General features: G+C 35.3%; 1 protein-coding gene across 3 annotated transcripts in view; it reads left to right on the top strand.

Moving 5' to 3' along the window:
- Positions 1–22,780, top strand: part of NPAS3 (neuronal PAS domain protein 3) — a 622,181-nt gene that overhangs the window by 308,028 nt on the left and 291,373 nt on the right. For all 3 annotated transcript variants that reach the window (XM_080397022.1, XM_080397023.1, XM_080397024.1), the window contains one exon: positions 1,974–2,056. In XM_080397022.1, the coding sequence (XP_080253148.1) occupies positions 1,974–2,056 (83 nt within the window). The remainder of the gene's footprint in view (positions 1–1,973; positions 2,057–22,780) is intronic.

Raw genomic sequence — 22,780 nt, 5'->3', positions numbered from 1 at the left:
ACTGACAGCAATCATAATAGGAATACTGATAATCTTTACAGTGTGCTATATATATATTTAGTCCCACAACTAAAACTAAAGTCTCTCTTGGAAATATAGGTACAACTTCAGTTTAAGCAAGTGTTTGATAATGTATCTGGTGGCAGGGTAAGGACAAAAGAAGGATCATCTTTAATTCTTCCTGCAAAAGGGAAAGACAAAGGAGTCGAAGTTGCTAGAAAATTTAATGTGCACTTAATTTTTTTCATGAAATAAACATTTCTATCTATAGTGGGCATCACTACAGCTATAGAAAAGATGAGACAGTGCAAAGAGGAGCAAAATTATATAGAATCAGAAGGGCGATATAGAAAAATATAAGACTAAGTACCAAAAGCTGTAGAAGAATAATATTATGCTGACATGTGGGGTCAGTCACTATACTAACTGAAGTTAAAAAACCCCCAAATACAGCAGTTCGTGTGTTACCAACTTTAGTTGCAGTGTAAAGCAGAAGTCTTGAAGACTTTTCCTTTAAGTTGTTAACATCTATGTCCTTGAATACCTTTAGAGAGAAGAGGAGGACTTAGAAAATACTGGTTCTACAGCAGTCACCATTTGTAATTATGAACTATTGCCTGAATCTATTAGCTATGAAGCCACCTGTTTGCTCAGTATAAATAGCTTAGAATTTCCTGGAAGGAAATTACACGAAGCATCAGTAAGGAATGTTATTACATTTTCGGGTCAATATGACTATCATTACTTGTCATTTATCCTTTCTTACTGATATCATGTTTGGCAGCCAGTATCATAGAAGACTAAGAAATTGTTGCTCTGTATTTTGTTTTCATTGGTGTTAAATTAGCCTGTTCAGTAATGGCAGTCATCCATTCTGCTTGTTTTAGTGGATCCTTGGTATTTTGTTTTTCTTATCGTGCACTGTAAAGAGAGCAATATGTAAAGATGCACTAGTGCTTTGATAGTTCCAGATGCATTAGACCATCAGGGCCTTTGGATGTAAATATTTTCGTACATGCTTTAAAAGGATGCAGAACGGATTTCACCTATTCTCTCTGCTATGGATATACCTGGCTTTGGCACAGAGACAGGAAAAGAAGGGAAAGTTCCTGGAGCCCTGTGCCGTCTTCTCTGGGCTCTAGCTTTCTCTGGTCATGTGGCAAAGCCAGCCTAGTCCTAGGAAGAAACCTCAACTTACAGTAGGTGCCTGTGTTCAGTTATATTCAGGCTGGATTGCTGGCTTTGTGCCCCTGACAGAAACAGTTTAACAACATATTACTTTTATGATTCCTTAGCCTTTCTTGTAGTCACTGCTGCCTTTGAAACATAACTGCCTATTACTCACTTTGTGCTATATAATTTAACTATATAATTTAAATGGAGAAACTGAAGTTTCAAGTACCTATTCCAGCAACTAACATGGATAACTGGAATACTACAATACTCCCCTACGCTTAGCGATAACTTTGATATCTCAGATGTATTTAAAAAGTCGACTTTTTAATGTTGCTTACTTTATTTCAGTTTCGAATAAGATAAATAACATGTTCAGATAAATCTCTCCTATCTTCCTGATTCCTCAGTAATATTTAGTTCTTATCCCCACTTTTCAAAACATTTACGTTATGTGTTTCTGCTTTTTCAATAGTATTTTTCACTAAATTCTGCATGCTGTCATCCACACGTACAAAAAAACCTCCTATACTTGGGATATATTTGAATAAATGATTCATTTCCAGAGTTCTCGGACATTTAAATAGATTTTTAAATAACAAAACCCAATGGTTTTATCCTTCAAATTTGAGTCACTGAAATTTACGTACCAATTTTATTTAATATACGCAAGGCAAATTTGAAATCAACACTGGTGTATAAAATATGAAGCATATTTAAATAGTTAATGTCAAATGATGTGATCGGGGTGCATTATAATTGAATGTGCAGACCTTGCAACATAACTGTTTTTTATTCAGTTATAGGTGCCCAGCGCAGGAGAAGTCCCAGTGCCCTTGCCATTGAAGTATTTGAATCACATTTGGGAAGTCATATTTTACAGGTAAAAAAATGGCTTTTCCAAGAAAAATCGAAATAACTAGCTAGTTATATTTCTGCCAATAATTTGAATAGTGTTATTATCAGCACTTATATTGATGAGATATTTTTGTTTTAAAGCTCATATTTCCTTCTTTTTAGAAAGACCGTAATTGAAAGAATACTAATGAAAGGGAGGACAAGTATTATTTAGCTGAATCACAATATTTTGTTGTTTAAAACTATGCAGTAGATGTTTGCTCACAGAATGCCTTTATATGTATGTGTGCACAAAACAGTATTTTGTGTTGGTGATTTGATTTGCCTTATGTGTCACATAAAGATTTAGGAGTTTTTTTCTCCCCGTTTTGGTTTATGAGCACTGCTTTCCTCCCTTATATCCCAGTTGGCACAATTATATATCATAAATTTGCAACAGTCTGCAAAAAGAAAAAAAAGGAACAGCAGCATGCCTTTTAGGTCTCCCTAGCTATGAGATAAAAACTAATCTAATGTTGTCTAAGAATTTGGTCACACTGTACAACTTGTTATATTCCAGGAAGATTAAACTGGGGAAAAAAAGACTTGATGGAAACATTCTTATGCATACTTTGTTTTTTCAGCATTACTACAACCTTTCTTAGGTTGCAATAATCAGACATGGAACAGAAGTAGTTAAGAACAAAAAAGTGATGTTTTGTCAGCATGGCAAAACCCCAGCACTACCGAAATAAAAACCACATAGTCTTTTCTAAGTGCAGCACTGAATCACTGCTCTTATTTAGCAATGTACACAGCTTCTCCATGCAAATATATTGCTTGGTGTATTATCTTTTGAGAGGTACAAAAGAGGTAAATTAGGATATTATCATGAGAAATATTCCACTTAATTTGAAATGATTGAGAGCTATCTCTCTGTACTAACTCAGCTGTGGCATTCAAAAGCACTATGGATAATGTCAGATTTTTCACATCTTTATAAAGTAACTCAATGCAGAATAGCAACAAAGATAATTTTAGGAAAACATGACATTAGCTAGTAGAATTAATTTCTCTTTGGAACAAAAATCATGAATGAAGTGATTTACTTAGTTGTATACTCTTGGCAAAGGTTTAGGTCAAGGTTTTGATTCGGATAGTGAATACTTGTATTATAGTTACTGTTTCAAAGGTATCTGCAACAGCATCTAAGTACTGTTCATATTAGATGGAAACACTTATGTAGTCTCATAACTGTAGAAAAAATGATGAAATAGCAGTTTTGTGGTATTTCAGTTTAAGTAATTTTTCAGTGTGTTGTTCTGAGTATAAACATGTACTATATATCCTAAAGGTATGTTTTTTACAATATGAATTTTAAGAAATATCTAGATACAACCTCATTGAGACTGATCTACGTACACTCCTTAAATATTAGGTATGACCCTTGGAATGAAAATGAAAAAACCTAGGATGGTCACGTTGAAAACTACTTGATGTTTGAGTTTTTCACATATTGCATATTGAAACAATTAGTGATTTTAGTGATTGTACTACTTATTTAAGGTACATCATCATCCCCCTCCCCCCCTTCTTTTTTTTTTTTTATACTTACATGTGTTAAGGTATTTTCAGGATATAACTATCATAGTATGAGTAAAAAAATGTATCACACTTGTACCTGTAACTGAGGATTTTCAGTCAAAATTACCATCAGCGTTGTATTAGGTATCTGTTGAGGTGTGGCCTTTTCAGAGAGGGTGTTGCTTTTACCAAACTACTCCCATAAATCTCTCAATTGATGATGGAAAGTTCCGCTCTGACATTTAAAATATAACGGGCTATTGATGATGGATAAAGGACAAAATGAGTTAATAATGGTGGCGAGATTGTCATGGTATATTAAAAACTGTTATTTTAGCAGAGTAATCAACATTTGCCAGGGAAGTCTAGATCATGCCTTCAAATGCATCACTTTTAACAGATCTGAACAAACTTCAAAGTACTACCTTGTGGTCTTGTAGGTAGAAAGGTAATCTCCAGAAGACCAAATGTTTTTTAAAACAAAGTCAGACAGATTCTGTGGTGGAATACAGTTCTAACGAGTTCTCATTTAGTCTACTGCTCCTAGAAGTGATTTTCAAAGCAGTATTGTGATAAGTATTGTTTGCAAGTGAAGTAAACAACCTTGATTATACCTGGGAAATACCTGTGTTTCATTTCAGAGTTTGCTATTGGAGGAAGTTGAATGAATATTTAGTTTGTTTAATCCCTTTTGCTATTAATACTTTGAAGACTGGGTTAAGTGTAAGCTCAGAAGTTAAGGAGCCTCTCTAATCCTTCTAATATTTTGATACTTCAAAATCTATTGACAGACACATGAGGAGCATAATACAGTATGTTTAAAAAAAGTGTATATAGTTTATTTATAGTGATGTTGTAAAAACAGAAATAGAGGTGCATCTTGCCATATTTTACATTTTGATTCTACGAGCAAGTGGTGTCAATCATGACAAAAAATTTCCAAGCCACAGCTGGTTGCTTCATATCATGCTGTAGAGATTCCCACAGTATTTTTGAAGCCAAAACCACTGTCCATTATGTTCTTGAGGAAAAAAGACACCACAATAGACGAATGCCCAAACACTATTCTATGAGAATATTCGCATCAGGGCAAAAAGTCTTTTAAATGATGTCTTTTAAATCATTCCACCTGAATGATGAAAAGTGGAAATGTTTGTAATAGATGAGAAAAATATATAATGGAAATAGGTTAATTAATTTTGACAAGTCTCTGATTTGCCAAATTGCGTGCTTTGTTACCTTTCATATTCTTCTTCTTCTTAAAAGTGGTGTTACAATGGAAATAGACTTCAGTAAACACATCTTCAATTTTACGTTTCTGTTTACATATTTTATATTGGTTTCTTAAGTAAACCCAGTAAAAAAATACTAATTCTGGTACCTGCTATTAAAAAATTTGGCTGAAACTGGTTGTAAAAATTAGCAAGATTATAATTTTTTCAGTGCTCCTGGATTTTTTCTCTAACTTCATTGCTGTTGAGAAGGTGTGGAAAAGGGTCAGTAACCCCATATTCTTCATATAATCAGGAATGATCAGGAAATGTAGAACTAAATATAGAGAAAAGGGAAAGTTAGTGAATATATTTGCATATGCAAATTAGCTTAATTGATACTGCTTGCCTCTACAGGGATTTTTCATTACAAACTGGAGTGCTACATTGTTCAGCTCATATTGAGTAATTTAGTAACTAATGAGACCAGTTTGCACTAATTTGCATATGATAAATGAGCTTAATTGCAGTAAATAACTTGGAGGCATAATTACTTAATTTTCCTGTGTTGCATGGCTTTTAAGTTCACGTATGAACAACTCAAGATAATTTTGCATATTTAAATTAGTTGCTTTTAAAATTCTTGAACAAAAAAGAACACACCTTACAATTTGAACTGTAAAACAATTAAAAGTAAAATGTACAGTATTTTCAAATAAAATTTAATATTTAAAAAAATATGTATTTCTTCCTTGAAAAATACCAGTGGCCTCTTACAGAATAAAAATATTTGGGATTAAACACAATGGAATAGTTTTAAAGTCAGAATAGGGTAGAAAAATGGTATATATATTATAAATAATAATAGAACTATATCTGAACTATATCTGAACTGGAGTGACCGGTACATATTTTGTATTTCTGCATATGAGAGTGATAACTTTCATAAGTGCACTCTTTTGCTTCAGCGGTGCATATTCTACTTTTAAGAAACTCTAACACTTTCATATAGCATTATATTACCATACACAAGAACTTAGACACTAGTCTTAGATTGTCTATACTGTCCTACCTCTACCTAATTTTGTGTGAAGAAATCCTTAAATCGGAGAGATAATGAAGTGTCAGTGCAACAAAGATGTAATTTTTTTCTTTCTTTTGGTTGTGGTTTTTTGTTTGTTTGGGGTTTTTTTTGTTTGTTTTAGTGGATTTTGTCAACAGTGAGCACCAAATGGTGATGAATAACTGTTGTGACAGATTTCTACCATGAGTTTCAAAAACAAACCAAACAAAACCAAACCCAAAATCAAAACAGACAAAAAAGATCCCATTTGGTTTCTGCTATGCCCCTAAAGTTATTTCTCATTAGGTACTTTTGATAGAATTGATAGAATTGAACTACTGAACTAAACAGGGAAAAAAGCTTTCAAACACCCAACTACCAATCTCATGAACAATCCAGTCCTGTAGTGAAATACTTTGTACACCTGTAATTTACAAATGGATGAAAATCACTGAATTCTCAATCTTTCCCATAAGGGAGCCCACCTACCTTCCTAGAAGCTTTTCCTAAGCCTTACTGAACATTATCTTGAAAAATTTATGAGACTTGCATTTCCCTTTTGCTTTATATTCTACCTTTTTCTCCCATTAAGAACGTATTTTGTGATGAACAAAGGTCTTTGGAATTGCAGTATCAGATTCAATGAGGGAAGAAAAATCAAGTCCCTATTAAGATCAAAGGAAAGACAGCCTCAACACAGACGTTCTGACTCTATAAGCCATATTCTTCATCATCATGGAGCCAAGAGCCACAAGATACAAACCACTAAGCTTGGATAGAGTGTTTTGCAATTCAGAGAGAGGATACCTGTAGTAGATGTGCAGTTGTGTCCAACATGACCTAGCAAAGTCATCTGTAGTACACACAAGGTCTCTAAGCCCTTGTTTTACTTCCTAGCAGCCTCTCTATCAACACAGGCTATATCATGTAATGTAGTCTTATAACGGGAGCAGAATTCGAACTACTTGCAAGTTACATATGGCTCAGATGCTGCAGTTTGGCTTCACTCCATGCAGTGGTCCCAAGCTTTCCATGAATCAAAGGCAATTTGATATTTTGTAAATGTTATTCACATCCTTTTTACACCACTGGAAGCCCAGCTTGTCAATGGAACTTCATGGAGATTTAATTGTTTTTACCTCCATCCTACAAAGAAGCCACAGGTTATTAGACCTATTGATGTTATTTCAGCTTTTCTGTATTTAAGGTCAACAGACTACCCACACTCTATGGACATAAGAAGCCTGATGAATTGCTAACATTGTGAACCAATTGAAAGATGTGCCTCATTCTAATAGTATTATATTCCTATTTTAGAATTATTTTCTTTTATTAACGTATCCTGCGCTGTGGTAAGACTAACATGAAACTGTACAAATATATGCTGTATGTCAATGTAGTCTACTACTGTTCTTCAGAGTTGGTCCCTTATTAATTGTGAAGTAAATGTGTGGGATAAAGGCAACACCTTGGTTTCTAGTGAATCACTCCAGGTGATGCCACTACCAGATAGAGTAGCTTAGACTATATCTGGGTCACTGGGTAATTTTCTGGAGCGTGTCAGATGATCTTAAATTTCCTTGGGAAAAATTAGAATTAGTAAGTCTTTTCACTCCAAGTGAACACTAACAGTTAGTCTTCTGTTTGCAGGCAGCTACTACCTCATCAACCTGCGCTGCTAAACTACAAGAAAGCTCTGTCTATAATTGTGTTCTAGATGTTGACCCTATCCCACTGAGCTGTCTAATAGCTTCAAATAACAGATTGAATCATACATGTGATACTCTCAGAAGTACTCATGGGCACCTGAAAGACCAACTGGATGCTAACAAATATTGTTAATATCTCCATAGTTACAAAACAAAGGAAAAGGCTTTTTCCCATATTCAACCAGAAAAATTGGTACTTATTATTGGGAAAATGTTTCCACGTTCTCCTCAAGTTAATGCTGTTTTATCATCCAGTTTATAAATGAATATTATCAAATACAGAAGGTGTAGAGGCAAATACCCAGAAGGAAACTTTCACATCAGAGTTTTTACGCTGTTGTTCAAATGGGTCTTGTCTTTAATTTCTGTTATTTTTGCAGCATTGTTTAATACTCTTCATAGGACAATGGTATTCTATCAGGCTTGGTATAGACAAAAAGTGGAAAGAATTCACTATACAATTTCACTACAGTGTTTAGGCATGTTTGGAAGACATCACTATGTACCTATAATAATTAGATTAGAATGTAACAAGACAATGACACTGTTCATTTTTTCTAAAAGCATCTTGCTGGAGACCATGCAAGTAAAGTTTTGTATACATTGTAAATATGCATGTTCAGCATGCAACCAGTTTAGATTGTGCAAAACCTGTGAATCTTTTTTGTTAAGGTAAAGTAGAGGTCAGTGAACAGAGCAAGTTATTTAGTTTTTGCAGTAATGGATGATTGTGGATGAAGGTACAGAGTTATGCTATTAACAGAAGTTTCTCCTGTAATGAAAACAAGTACTAATACTTAGCTTTGTAAGCACACTCGCAGGAATTAAAATCGGCAAAGCAGTATGGATAATCATAATTGAACTAGAAAATACATAGTTCTAAAATTTGTCTTCCTCACAATGTTTGAGTATCACAAAACCTTAGAGTGTTTTAATAGGATAGAAGCAGTAGAAAAACAAGTACAAGCTCACAATAAGTTTAGAGGCAGTTCTGTGGCTGGCTAGGCTATAGCTGAGCAGAAATCTTTCTTCCAATATTTGAATTATTACAGGGAGCCCCATCTGACAAGAAAATGAAAAAAAGTGGGAAAATAGACAGGAAAGTGTTGGAGTGCTATAAGATATTAGGGAGAAGATTTATCTTCTCATTTGCTATTTTCAGTTGCTCTGAGTATTACATAATGAGGTTATCTCTGTATAACACTAGTCAACACAGAAATAGTGACACGAGACTAAAGGTGAGGGAGCAGCAGATGGTAGTGCTGAGGGAGGATTTTTCCAGGCTGTAAAAGGTGTTAGCAGAAAAGACTTCTACTGGCTTGGAGATTTGCAAAGGGCAGTTGCTAATGATGATGTCAGTGGTACACTTTCTGAGGACAAGATGACCATTCGGCTTTTTTCAGCCTGCATTGGGTTAAAGGGGTAGATGACCAACTGACCTTTGTTAGCGTGTTTCAGAGGCAGACAAAAAGAGGAAAATGTGAAAAAGCTGACAAAACTTAGGATATGTTGGACAGCATAGATCTGTGCTGTCGGAAAGTAAAGATTTTGGGGATGAAATAGAGGTTAAATTATGCATCAGTAACCAAAAATAATGTGGGAATTAAGAGATGAATTAAGACGAAGTAATTGTTATAGATGAAACCACACAGCAAAGTGATTCTAAGCTTTCTCTTCACAGTGAAGAGCTGTGTGTAATGCAACACGACAGAATGAATACATAGCAAGGCAGAACTGAGGATCTGGAGATCATTTAAACTTCTAAAATGGAATGATTTCTATAAGGCACACATGTAGTCTGCTTTGTATACTTAATTTTTTAATCTGAACCTCCTTATTATCATGTACAGTTTATTTTTTATCAGTTTTGTTCCTGAAATTAAGTGACATCCAGAATGTACAGGTACAAAACCAAAAGGGGCACTGGTTGCTTTCAACCAAGTACAATGGAGAAACTGAACACAGGAAGAGAATTAGACACTTAATCTACATCTCAATCTGAAATCAAAATCATTCCGTATGCAACCATGTTTTATCTAGAAAAGCTGACAACTGTATAAAGTTCAAATTAGTCATTCAGAAGAGTGAGATAACAGTAATAAATGGGATGCTGTAATGCCTTGGTATAAACTCAACAAACGTGATGGATTTATGATGTAAGAAATGGTAGTATATACACAGAGGGGAGTACAACCTTCTAAAACTAATACAATTTCTAAGTGGACAGGACCAAAGAAAATAATCTGGATTATTCTAAGAGCCTTAAATTAGAAACAAAGTCTTAAAAAAAATAAAAACTGAACAAGGCAGAATAGTGTTAAGTTACTAAGCGTTACATTGAGAAAAAGATAGACACACAGTCTACTTGGAAAGAGTAATTTGGGGTGTCATGAAATGTCTAGTTATTAACTGCTCAAATACCTCACACAAACACAGTTTAAAGGTGGGAAAACAGTGTAAACACTGATATGTTGTGAAAAGAGTCATAGAACTCTGGTAAGAAAAGATGAGTATTTTGCTTTGTGGTGCACCTTTCCAGGGATAAGGCATATCCAGTAGCAGTTTCCTCTTTACGATTTAAGGATAGATGCTATTTCAACTTTCTGTAGCTAAATATATAAACTACGTAAGAATCTGGTCTGATCACCAGTCTTTCCTCAACTACTTTGTAGACTGATAGTCTTAGAAGATCATCCTGTTGTAGTAAAAGGGTAAACTCTTACACCTTATGTTATTTAGAACTTTAGAAATCTAATTGTGCATTTTATATGAGTGTAAGTGATTCAGAGTAATTATAAGTATTTGAAGCTGAATGGAGGGAGAAAGACCTCTGTCACAGAAAGTTTAATCTTGTGGGCCTCTGTTCACTGGTGGATGCTCTTTTGCACTTTAAACATGTAAATGCCACTGAATGCTCTGATATGGCTCTGGTTTTACACCGGCTTAAATTATAACAGAAGCTAGCCTGATACATTGCACATTTCTAAAAAGGACTAGGAACAAAGGCTAGATCAGAATCTGAAAAGGTTAAAGGAGTTGCACAGACAGCGCAGTTACAAGGGATATCTCAGGTCCATTAGCTGGAACACATAGCAAGAGGGTTTCCTGGGTTCAGGAAACTCGAAAGGTGCTAATTTGCATACTCCAATTTGTCCCAGTCACAGTAAGTGCATCAGATTGACTCCATAAGGGCAGAGCTTTCAATCAGGAGTTATGGCAAAGGTATAGCATCCTAGCGGTTGCTGCCCAAGGGGTTATATGCTAAAAGGAGAATGGGGGAGGGATGGGAAATAGCAAATTGTTTTGCAATCGGAGCTTGAAGCAATACACTTAAACCCACATTTTATATGGCAGCTATATATAAAAGCATGCGGTTTCATTTAATAAAGAAATATTTGATCTGAGCAGGACACAGCATACCGTAGTGTGTCATTTAATTCCTGGGAAAGTATTTGAAGAAAATGACATACCTCAGCACTGTTTGTTGACCGTTTTGTTGTCACCTGCTGAGTGTTGTCATTTCCATAGCCAGTGGGCTGTATTGAATCAGACAGAGGGAATAGGTCATTAAAAGAAATGGAGGACTTGCTGCAGCCTGTAGATGCTGAAGGAGGAATTTTTCTTCAGATACATCAACAAAACACTATTTAGTGGAGTCTACATTCAACTATGATTTGGGATTTAGCCCTATTTTGCTCTGAAGTAAGGTGGCTTCAAAAGTATAGACAGCATAAACTAATGTGTGGGTTCACCGAAAGAATTATAGCTTCTATGGTGTTTGTAAAGATATAGGTGAGGACAATAAGTGTCCTGGTTTCAGAATACCTTGTGGGGTTGTTGGTTTTTTGTAATCACAGCATTCATCAAGAAAGGAAAATGGTGTTGATTTTATATAAATAAATAAAAATGGGGAATATTGTATTTCATGGGCATGCTCTGCAAGTTAACAGATGTTTTTCTTCAGTCTCTTCAAAACATTGATGACAGTTTCAAAGATTACTGTATTCCTCATTTCAGTTCTTATGAAAACAAAAAGCACTAGAAATAGGCTTTAAATATCCTTTGCACTCCTCTGCAATAGAAGTGAAGGGCAGCACTATGTGCCCTCTTTTTCCTTGGGTGCTGGCAAAGGGAAATGTTGGAGTCTGCATACAGAGAACACAAGTGGAGCATGGACAGTTGGGATTCATGTGAATGGTATTGTTTAAGGCTGCTTTTAATCCTGAGCTATTTCATCATATCAGCTATCTCCTAGTCACTTTTTCATACTTTTTTTTTTTTTTAACTGTGAGGTCTAAATAAATATAAAAATCAAACATTAACATGGAAGCTGTGTGTGCAGCCTTCCCCACTGCTATAGAAGCTGGAGCCCCAGATGCAGTTCTGTATCCCCTGGATTTTACTTGGAACGTGCAAACACATTTACACAGACTTTAAAGCACGTAACATTTAAAGGAATACTAATATTGTTGAAATAAACAGGTCAGGCTTATAGAAAATACTCTCTGTTCTGAAGTATATTATCTCCAAAGTTGATTAAAAGTGGTTGTTTCAATTAGTTGCTGCTAAAATGTTCCTGAATGTATTAGAATTTCCACCTGTACAGAAAATAAAAAGGGGACTATGGAAACATATGATAACATTTCCAGAAGTGAGGTAATTGTGTGTAATTACATTGTATCATATTTTCTTTTGGGGACATTTAATAAGGTCACATCAGATGCAAATCAATGCTGACTTCTGTCATTAATTATGCACAGCACTTAGCCAATGAATTGTTTTCTTCTTTCAATTTTTTTTGTTTTAAGGAGAATACTATTTAGATGTACTGGTTTACATTACTGTAAGACTGTACCTCTTCATTAGTGTCTGATTGAATTCAGGTTTGATTTAATGAATTCTTCCCTACATATAGAGAGTGATTTGAAGTGTGTATCATTGGCTTGCTTTGCACTTAGTATTAGAAGATACGCTGCAGTTGTATCTTCTGTTCAACTTAAAGATTTTAATCTTTATCACTTCATTCATGTTTTTTATAGCACAGAGGTGGTGGATTATCTGCCTTTAATGCACACTTTAAGGAGAAAAAAATTCTGTGATTGATGTGTGTCTTGTGTCTAGACTTCAGAAGTCCTCTTCACATTTCCAGAGGGGCTACAACTGAGAACAGTCACCATTATGGAGGATACTGTCTTTGCTATAGCAGCTGTCTCCTAGTCCATTGATAAAACCACTTTGTTGTTTACTTTCAAAAAAATACTAGGTGAAAGTATTTTTTTAATTAATTTATTTTCCCTCTCTTCCCTTATTGATGTAGTTTAGGGAGTGGGAAGAACAGAGATGCTAACAGTATAGGACTGGTCAGCGTTCTTCAGGCTAACAGTTAATGCTTCATAGTCCACAGTATGAAAAACACTTTTATTGAAAATAAACACAAAAAAGCCAGAGTCTGAGTGGAGGCCTAATGTGTAACAGACCTGTAGAAACTCTGATATCCTCTGTAGAGTCTCAGAGAAGGTCACTTATAGGTGAGAGTTAAACTGAAAGCCTGGACACAGTGTTTCAGTATTCAAAACAACCAAACTTTTACACAAAAAATATATTTCTATTGTGGTTTAGAATTTTGAGGTTTATTTATATAAAGTATATGGTCAGTAGACAATTCTGGAAATAAGAAGACCTCTGTGTTAATCTGAGAACAAACAGTTTGGGGCATTAAATAATCTTATTGAAAGACTGTCCTGCTAAGCTTGGTGTTTCTCTTTTTGTCATCTTTGTCTGTCTTCTCTTTTTTTATTTTTAAATTTATATTTTTACATTTACATGTCTGAAATAGTAAAGTTTAAGGTAGGGTTTTTCATCCTTTATAAATTATGTACTCAAGCAAAATCAAAGACAGAATATGATCCACCCTTTGAAGAAAAATGGCTAGTATTATTCTAAATATAAATAATAGTTATTAATATGTATATTAGAGGGCAGGAAACAATTCAGATTTTCAAGGATACAATGGTTGTTTTGGTCTATCAAAAAAGTTAAAAAATACTTGATTTTGTTTATTGTAAAGCCAAGTTTATTGTCCTGGGAATGAAAGTCATGTTTTCATGTTTTTATGTGTCTAATTTCTTGCAAGTAGCCATTTTTATGTGTTGCAGTTGGCACACAAAAATAGATATTTTCTGCTGAACACCTAGTTGTAGGCTCCTAAAGCTATGCCTGTGAAAGATCAAACTACTTCAGTTGGCCAACAGAAGATACTACCCCTTCCTGTGGAAGGGCCTGTTCTTGTTCACTGGCGTTGGCATTGAGGATCTTATAGGGATTCTTATTTGTGCCTAGCAAGCCCCTCCCCCCCCCCCCCCCCCCCCCCCTTCACATTTTAGGATGCAGTAGTCTACATTAGATTGTGCACATGCTGTGGGAGAGGAAGGCGGTTGCTTCATGCCTAGTCCTTGCACATTTAGGCTACTGAGTTTGTACTGCCCCCCATGCTTCCAGTATTTGCCAATGGCTAATTAGCAGCATTTGGCATTCATTCTACAAAAGTTTTCCCAACTCCCAAATAGATTATTCCTGATGAGGGTATGAATTATCTACATGTAAGAGACTTGGCAGGAAGTGACTGTAGCTGCTATTGCTGAATTTAGGAGCATGTATACCCTTAAGCCTTGCTCTAGAAGAACATTCAGTGACGTCCCTCATGGAGAGGCTGTAATTTTGGGAGAGACCCCAAATGTAAATGGAAAATGGCCATTCTGATTTCTTACCTGAGGAAATGGTTAACATATCTTAATTTATTTGGTTTATCAAGCTTTGCTCCCAAGTATTAAGGTATTGTTGCATTCCCAAGGCAAAGGGGAAAAAATACTTTTTCAGAACAACTAAGGAAGAACAGTTGCAACACCAAAGCACAACATTTTAGTTAAAGTGTATTTTATTTACTTTAGTGTCAAGAATGTGCCCATTGAGGGTGATACATGCAAATTTCTAAGTAGGTGTCAATGATACGTTGGCAACTTTTCACATAGGGTTTTTTTGGGGGGGTTGGTTGTGTTTTTTTTATTATTATTATATATAACATTTTAATGTGGTGTGTTTTCCTCTTTATAAAAAAAAAAAGTCTTTGTGGTGTAATCCAAATCTTACATTTGCAGTTCCTGGCAGTAAAAAAATATTTAGGCTTAAAAAATAATGGATGCTATCAGCAGAGCTCCCCAGACACGAGACAGGGAGTGAACATTTATAAATTTTACAGATTTGCTGCACCTGCAAAGTTTCAGCATCTTTGCCTAAATCACCAGGAACAGTAGAAATACTGAAATTAGATGTGTAGTGGCATCTGAAAGCATTAAGGGATGCATACTATGCTCAGATAGTACTCCTTAATAGAGAGGAACCACTCACTAATCCAAGAAACATGACTACTGGGCAGCAGCAGGCTGACCCACAGCAGTGAGACAATCGGGTTTATCAGCAAAGCCAGCAGTAGAGCCAGAAAAGGAAAGCTGACATCCAGATGCCAGTGATGCAGGCATCCTACCCAGACTTGGGCATATGGGTCCTGCATCTGTCAGTGTTACACCAGCAGTTGGCTCCCAACCTGGAGCAGATTCTGTATTCCCAATGAGTTAGAGATCCCAGCCAGCACAGTCACTGAATGGATAAGCCAAGTCTTCTGAAGCAGTGCTGTTATGTTTGAAAGGCCAACTTAGGTCAAAAGATGTCCTGTGAGATTGTACGAGGGCTCTTCCCATTCGTGGCAAGATTGTGATACGTCAGGTTTTTTCTGCTTATGCAGGCATATAAAAAGCAGCAGCACACTGAGGAATTGACAGTATTTTTTAAATGCCAAAAGAAAAAAAAAATCCTTCTGAAAGGACTGGAACTTACAAGTGTTTTTTTTCTCACGTTGAGAAGAAACTTTGTTAATATTTACTCGCTCATTTTCCTGGGAGAATCGGTGTGGGTTCCCAAGTCAGCCTTGATCTCCAGAAACCCTGAAATAACTTCTCTTTAATAAAAAGTTCTCTTCTTATACTATCCCAGTCTCAAAACCCTCTGAGGGCCAAATCCATTTGTGCCACACCAAGCAATCTCAGAGAGTGAGAAAATCCCATGCCAGAGATGAGGGCTTCTGCCTCCCCTCTCCCCCAATATTTTCTCCTTTAGCAAAGTTCTTTACCCAATACTACTTTCCCCTTATATAAGCCAAGGGGAGGGCTGTCTTTCAAGAGCTTTGAAACGGAAGTATTCATTTAAGAATGAATTATTGGCACCAAGAAGCATCGAGGACATTCTAGGACTGAAAAATGCCATGCATTGATCTCCTTTACAGGCCAAAGGTATAAAAGAACTTGGAAAGCAAAGTTAAACCATCTTTAATTGCCTGTAATCTCATTCAGAGGTAGCTGAAGTGGAGCATTTGCTTCTTGGTTGACTTAGATCCTTAAACGAAATTCACTGTAAGCATTAAGTGGTCAAAATGCCAGAGCTGTATACACCCTTGAATAGAGTAGATAGGTATTTCTTCACAGAGGGGGAAAGGAGTGGACTGTGAACGTGAACACATGCTACTTTTATCAGCTCTCCCCCACAGCTTGTAAGTTTTTATTTTGAAAATTTCTGGTCAACTCTTTCTCATATAGAATGCATATAGTATATAGAGATTTTTGGGAGCCGATCTTATAATTTGGAGGGCTGTAGAAGCCTCCTCTGTTCTAAGACAGAGTGTACTGGAAGGATTACTGACAGCACAGCATGTACTTCAAAGCTCTTTAAATAAAAAATTACAATCCTTTAAAATAAGCAGCCAATAATTACTAATTCATTTAGTTAGTACTTTAAAAATTTTAGTCATTTGGAACTAATATGGCTTAACACGCTTCTGCCTTGGGTATTTCATTGTATTTTATCTATTATATGCTTTTATTTTAAAGTGTTGTGAATGAAAACAACAGTAATGCTTCTCTTAAAGGTGTGATTTTATGAGGTGTGGGTTTCCTTTTAACCAATACTTATATTGATTGGCATAAGGGAGGTTTTGGTTTTGTATTAAAATAGAAATGTTTCACAATAAAAAATCAGGAGTATAAAAGGAAGAGATGGCACAATGCCCATCTTTTATTATTTTAACCCACGAAGACATGGGTAAGTTATGTCTTTATAAACCTCTCTTGAGATAAAAAAGGACATTTTTAATTTTTTAAAAACAGAAACAAAAATGTCCTCTGCTCAGATTTCTTTTTCTGTACAGTAAGAGTTCCTTTATATTTCATGTAGTTTGTCATTAATATATGTAGTACTTTGAATGTTAGGTACATGATTGCCATGCTGTGATTTGTGACATACAATTTTAGAGATGTCATAGGTGTCTGTCACCATAATCTTATTTCTTATATTGCATTTTATGCATTTACATAAGGAATAAGTACTTCGTATTAGAAAAAAAAGGAAAATAAAACCATGGAGGTAATTCCCCAGAAAATCTCTTGTTGGAAGGTATTGAAACCTTTAAAAAAACTGCTCTGCGTTGTTATTTTGCTGATTATGCTGTTTCATTAAACTGTATTAATTCCTTATTTTTCTTACTACACGCAAATTGTGTCTTTTCTGGCAGAAGCACCTGAGGCATGCAGAAGGCTAACTTTAGACTTAGAAGGCATTTCACAATTATGAAATAAAGCTTTTGTTGTGAATTACCTGTTCAAGCAAATTTTCCCTCTTTCGTGACTATGGAAGAAGCATAGAAATTAACCCTAATTGTCTAGAAGCAGATTCTGTGAGTGTTCCTCACATGTTAGCACATCAAAAAAGCTCAAACTAACATGAATTTAATGGGAATAATTTAAGGGGAGGGGGAACATTTTTTCCTGATTAATGTAACAGCCAATGTATTGATAAATTACTTTTTTCATTAAAATCTTAAGTGATTTTATTTAGTGATTATTCAGGTACTCTGTGTTTTATGCATTTTGACTGATGTATTCTACAGGCACCCCAAGGAAGGGCAGACGTGAATGCCTGGGTGTTTCATTCTGTCCTGTCAGGCTGAAGGTTCAAATGTGAAACTTCTTGGTTGTCACTGTTCAAAATAGGCATATTAACAGGAAAGCAGTAGTGAACAACGATGCAGACTATATTAATTGTAGATTAAAAGAACTGTCAGGAATACAGAGGTCTCTATTTGGCCATCCTGTCCACAGGAAAAAAAGATATGGCTGTGAAATTCAGTAGGCATTGCAGATGGCTACATAAAGATACAAGCATTCCTTTATGACCATGTAGGTTTATCATCCATTTGCATGACCTCTTCAGCACAATTGATCTACAAAAGATCCTGAAGAGGAATAATAAGTAAGCCATGTGGCAGTGTTCCGATTTTGCTCTCCTTTTCCCTAAATATTGTGTATTTTGAAATATTGCTGCAGAGCTAAACCTTTGGGTCATGTAATAAATTTTTAGCTAATCATCTGAAATCAAATTCCTCCATGAACTTTATGCAGCTCGAGCCACAGTATGTAGTTAATGGTATTTTAAAAATTCAGTCCAAATAAAAGATGAGAATACCTAGCACAGTAAATTAGTGTCATGTGGAAAACACTGAATACACAGATTTTCTACAAATTGCTGCTGTTTTTACAATACAATACAAAGACCAAAATCTTGTAGAGAACAGACTAGCAGAACTGAAGTCAGCTGAGAAACAAGCACAGATGCATTTATCTTTGAAATAAAAACCACACGAGTATTACAAAAGCCACAATGAAAATTTAATAGATTTTATTTCAGTTGTTCACAGGAATATAACTGAATTTTTACTCTGAAAATGAGAACAGGTTTTCAGTTTCATAAGAGAGTAGAAAGGAGGAAATTCAGAGCATATTTTGAATCAGACCTTTTCAGGATATGGAGCTGACTGAATGTACAAAAATGCATTTCAGTGTTTAGCTGAAAATCAGGTAGCGTTACACTCTTTTTTTCAAAATGCAAAAGTTCTCAAAAAAAAAAAAAAGAGAAAAAAGTGGAACCCCTCAATCCAAACTTACAGGTTTTGTTTTGTAAGAAATTTATAAGGTGGTGGAGGTCCTAAGACTTGTCCTGCTGAAATTTATGACAGTAGCTAAGTGGAACTTTATTTCTCTAACTTTTAATGCTTTGTTAAGAAGCAGAAAATGTCATCCACTGTGTGGTCGTCACAAATGCGAGTAATTCAGTCCTGTGGCTTCTCTCACTCTTTTTAGAAACTGTTTAATCCACTGACTGCAGTGGATACTCCTGATTTATATCGCTATTAATGAACCAGAGCTGAAAACATATTTTCATATGAGAGCATGTATTATCTGTCTGGCTAATCAGTTCTGATAAACTTGTTTGGAATTGTGTTCTGTGCTTCAGTTCAACCCTACACTTAAGTATATGCTCAGCTTCAAAGGTGCTTAAATGATTCTCTTAATAGGTACGACTAAGCAGAAACAAAAAGATTATGGTAAGAATGATTAAAGAAATAGTATCCAGGACTGAATATCATGAACTGCTCAGGGAAAATGACTGAATATATTCTGGTATGGCAAAGGCTTTTGCAGAAAAGTGTAACAGTTTTCATTATAGGCAGAAAGATTTCCTCCTTCAAATGAAGTACCTCTTTTAAGAACAAGTTTATTAATAGTTCCCTGTCAATATAACAAAATCATTCATTAAGATTCATTTATTTCAAGATAATTTCCTTGCTTTATTTTGTGCAAGCATATATTACCCTGATTTCTTCTTTCAAGGAGAGTTATTTGCTGTTCAACTCTTTTTTTTTTTTTTTTTTTTTTTTAATTTAATTTTTTTTTTTTTACTTTGCATTTTTTGTTCATGTTGTATTTTGACTTCTGGTCATGTGGTGATCTTATGCAAACCATTGAGCCATTTGAGATAGGACATTTTCTAATTACACAAGCTAAACACTTCTAGATTGATTTAGACTTGAAAAATACGTGCCTGTTGTCATACCATGTTGGTTTTTTTTGTTATTGGTAAAGAACCAATATCGGTAACTAATGTGGTTAGTTACCAATATCAGTAACTAATGTGGTCAACTTTCTGATGCCATTCTTATATTGCTTTCTTCAGATAGATTTGCAAATCTAGAAAACATCTTCAGCAACGAAAAATTCCTTGACAGGGGGATTATTGTGTGGTGACTGGGGTTTTTTTTCTTATTTCTTTAATAATTTTTCATGGCTTCTGTGATTTGAAACCTGGAATATTTCATCCTGGGGCACTGGAATAACAGATAAGTAAAGATGGTTTAAATGTTTAAGTTTGTTACCATCTTTCTCAAAGAACTTTAGCTGGTCACATATTTCTTAGGTCACCAACCTATAAAAGCCTGAAATACATTCTGAAGTCAGTAATCATTTGCTTTAAAGTCCTTTGCTGGAATATAGCCTTCTCTTGTAGGAAATAACTATGAAAAGAATGAAATCCGAAGTGTCTTTTAGTGTAGAATTTCCCCAGGAAATCGTTCATCTACTGAAAATATCGTGACTGCTACTATCAAGGGGAGAAGGAATATAATATATTCATTGAGAACAATTGTGTCTGTATTGCCTAGACTGTCAGTTCAAGATCTTTTATAAACCTTTACATTAATACTTGTTTTCTTTCAATGGAGTTTCACAGTTAAGTTCTGGGACCAAATACCTCCATCCTTCAAAATCTTCTTTTAATCAGAATTTGCTTGTCTTATTAAAAAAAAATTCTGTACATAATTTCTAAAATTAATAATTCATATAAATATTGACATCTTCCTCTCCAAGAAAGACACCTAGCTGAGACTCCTTTTTTCTGTTGAAACTATGAAACTTCTATAGTTCCATTGGTTTGTTGCCATGGCATTGTCCTTTGTGTCACTGCCTGCAACCAAACTATGATGCATTGATGGATTATTTTAATTCAGACTGTCCATGGTGTAAATGATTGCTGCAGTAGAAGAAGGAATAGTATTAAACACAACTTAATACTTTAGAGAACCTTTCTTCACAAAGCATTTTTAAATATTTTTAATATATGTTAGGATTTTTAGAAAACAGTATGTTTTCCTAAGGGAAAGGAGATGTCTTTCTAACAACCCTAAGGTATTTACCCATAGGACTTAAAATATTGTAATTGTATATTATGATACAGTGTTTATAAACTTTAAGTCTCTTTTACAATGCTAATAGTACAAAAAGTAGTTCCTGTGGATAAGAAAAGGTAAATCACAATAAATCATAGTATTAAACTTACAAAGTAAGACAGATAAAAGATTGGCAAAACTATCTTGGTGAAATGCATAGACCCAGGTTCTTTATATTTGAGAAGAATCACCAAGTTACTGTGCGTACAATTTTAGCAGTGGTTGCTAAAGGTATCTTACATAGGAACACCTGTAGAGTAATTTCAGTGCAGTTATTGGTTGTATTTGCCTTCTTTAGAAACTTAGATCATTCCGTGACCCAGAATCATGAATCTAAATCTGAATTACATGCATCTCTCCCATTGTAATATACAGGTACAGTGAAATTATCTAGATTTGGACAGATAATTAACCTCTTCATTCAAAACTATTTTTTTTTTTAATGTTGAACTATTTTTTATTTAGGTTGGCAGTGTCTTGACTCCAGTCAGATCTAGAGTGGCTTCTGTTGACATAAGTACGTTATATTCTATCAGATATCCATTTGTGGTGTATTCAGGGTATCAGTCACTTTTGCAAGCTGATGAGAACAAATACTGGCCAGGCTATTCCTGAGGCTCGAAACCTGAACCTGTGGAACTTAAACTAAAAGACTTGGTTCTAGGAGCTGTAAACCATTAATGCAATCTTAATGTTTCTGTTGTCTGGTTACCAACATGAGAAAGCAAGCCATACCGTATTACTGACTGAGATGGAATCCTGAGTGGGCTTTTAGTAACAGATGCACAATACTTTGTAAAAGTAGATGCCTTGCATTCATTACCAATTATGTGTTCAAGGGGGAAAATTGCAGTAGAAAGATACAATCTGCAGGGTCTGTTTAGTCGTCATGACCAAGCTTGGTGAGAATCTGTTGTACTCTGAGGATAATTAAAATCAGTAGGCGGCGGGAGGGGGACTGAAGGGGAAGGGAATAATTTCCCGTTAATTTTTTAGGCCAGGAGGTAGGTTACATGGGACTAATTAGACATCTTTTTTTTTTCTTTTTTTTTTTTTTTTCTGTGAGCCAAGATCAAATATAATGATAGTCCTTTTCTCTCTGGATCATGAGCTTTTTCCATTTTTCCTTTTAAAAGCCTCGCTTTTTTGAGATCCCGTTGAGATCAGTCCAGTTTCCTTCTTTAACATCTGTAAAAAATCATTAAGAGCTAATAAAGATTTGAAAAATGTGGTTGAGCTAATATGAGACCATCAGTGAACTAGTTTGAGCTCATTCAGACACAATGGCGAAGGACAGTCCCAGAAACACAGCTGGCAGTTAAAGATTTTGCAAACATAGATTGGCTTACTTTGTTTGGCAGGAAAAACTACTGAGATTCTGAAGTACAAACCTGCTTTTTCGCTCCATAGTGTTTGCCAGACCAGTACCACGGACATCATATGGGTGAGAAGCTTGAGACTTGTAGTGTTAGTGATATGCTTTCAGCTGAAAGAAACTAGAATCATGTGCTGACAGCAATCTGGTCTACATGTGGTAATGAGGGAGAATGTTTCTGCTATTCTCTCTCTCTCAATAACTGTTCTCATGGCCTTTGCAAAAAACTCTCACTCTTATTCTTGCTGTACACCTACCTGGCTGCTGTCATCACAGTGCGTCTGGTGCCAGCCCTAATTCCTTTACCCAGAAGATATCCTTTTCCTGTATTTCCTAGTGGGAGAAAGTACATTTTTAGCTTTGCCCTGCTGAATGCAGGCAGCCTTCCCATTTCACATATCATCTTCCTGTACCTTTGTCTTTTCCTCAGAGGTCTCATGGTGGTTTATTAGAACCCAGGAAAGAGATTCTTACTAGTTTTGCCATGTTGGGCTTGAGCAGAAAAGATAATTTTCTGCTTTTTCTGGTGAATGAAACCAATGCTGTCGTTAACATTTGGGTCAATTAGCTACATATGTTTATAGTTAATGAGATACAGGCATGATACTGTAAATGGAGCAAAAGACTTATGGTGATTTATGTCACCTGGGACTCTGGCCTTTAAAC

The sequence above is a fragment of the Falco punctatus genome, assembly GCF_963210335.1.
Source record: "Falco punctatus genome assembly, chromosome: 7".
Taxonomy (NCBI): Eukaryota; Metazoa; Chordata; class Aves; order Falconiformes; family Falconidae; genus Falco; species Falco punctatus.
The sequence above is the reverse complement of the archived record's forward strand: the minus strand, read 5'-3'. Positions and strand labels throughout refer to the sequence as shown.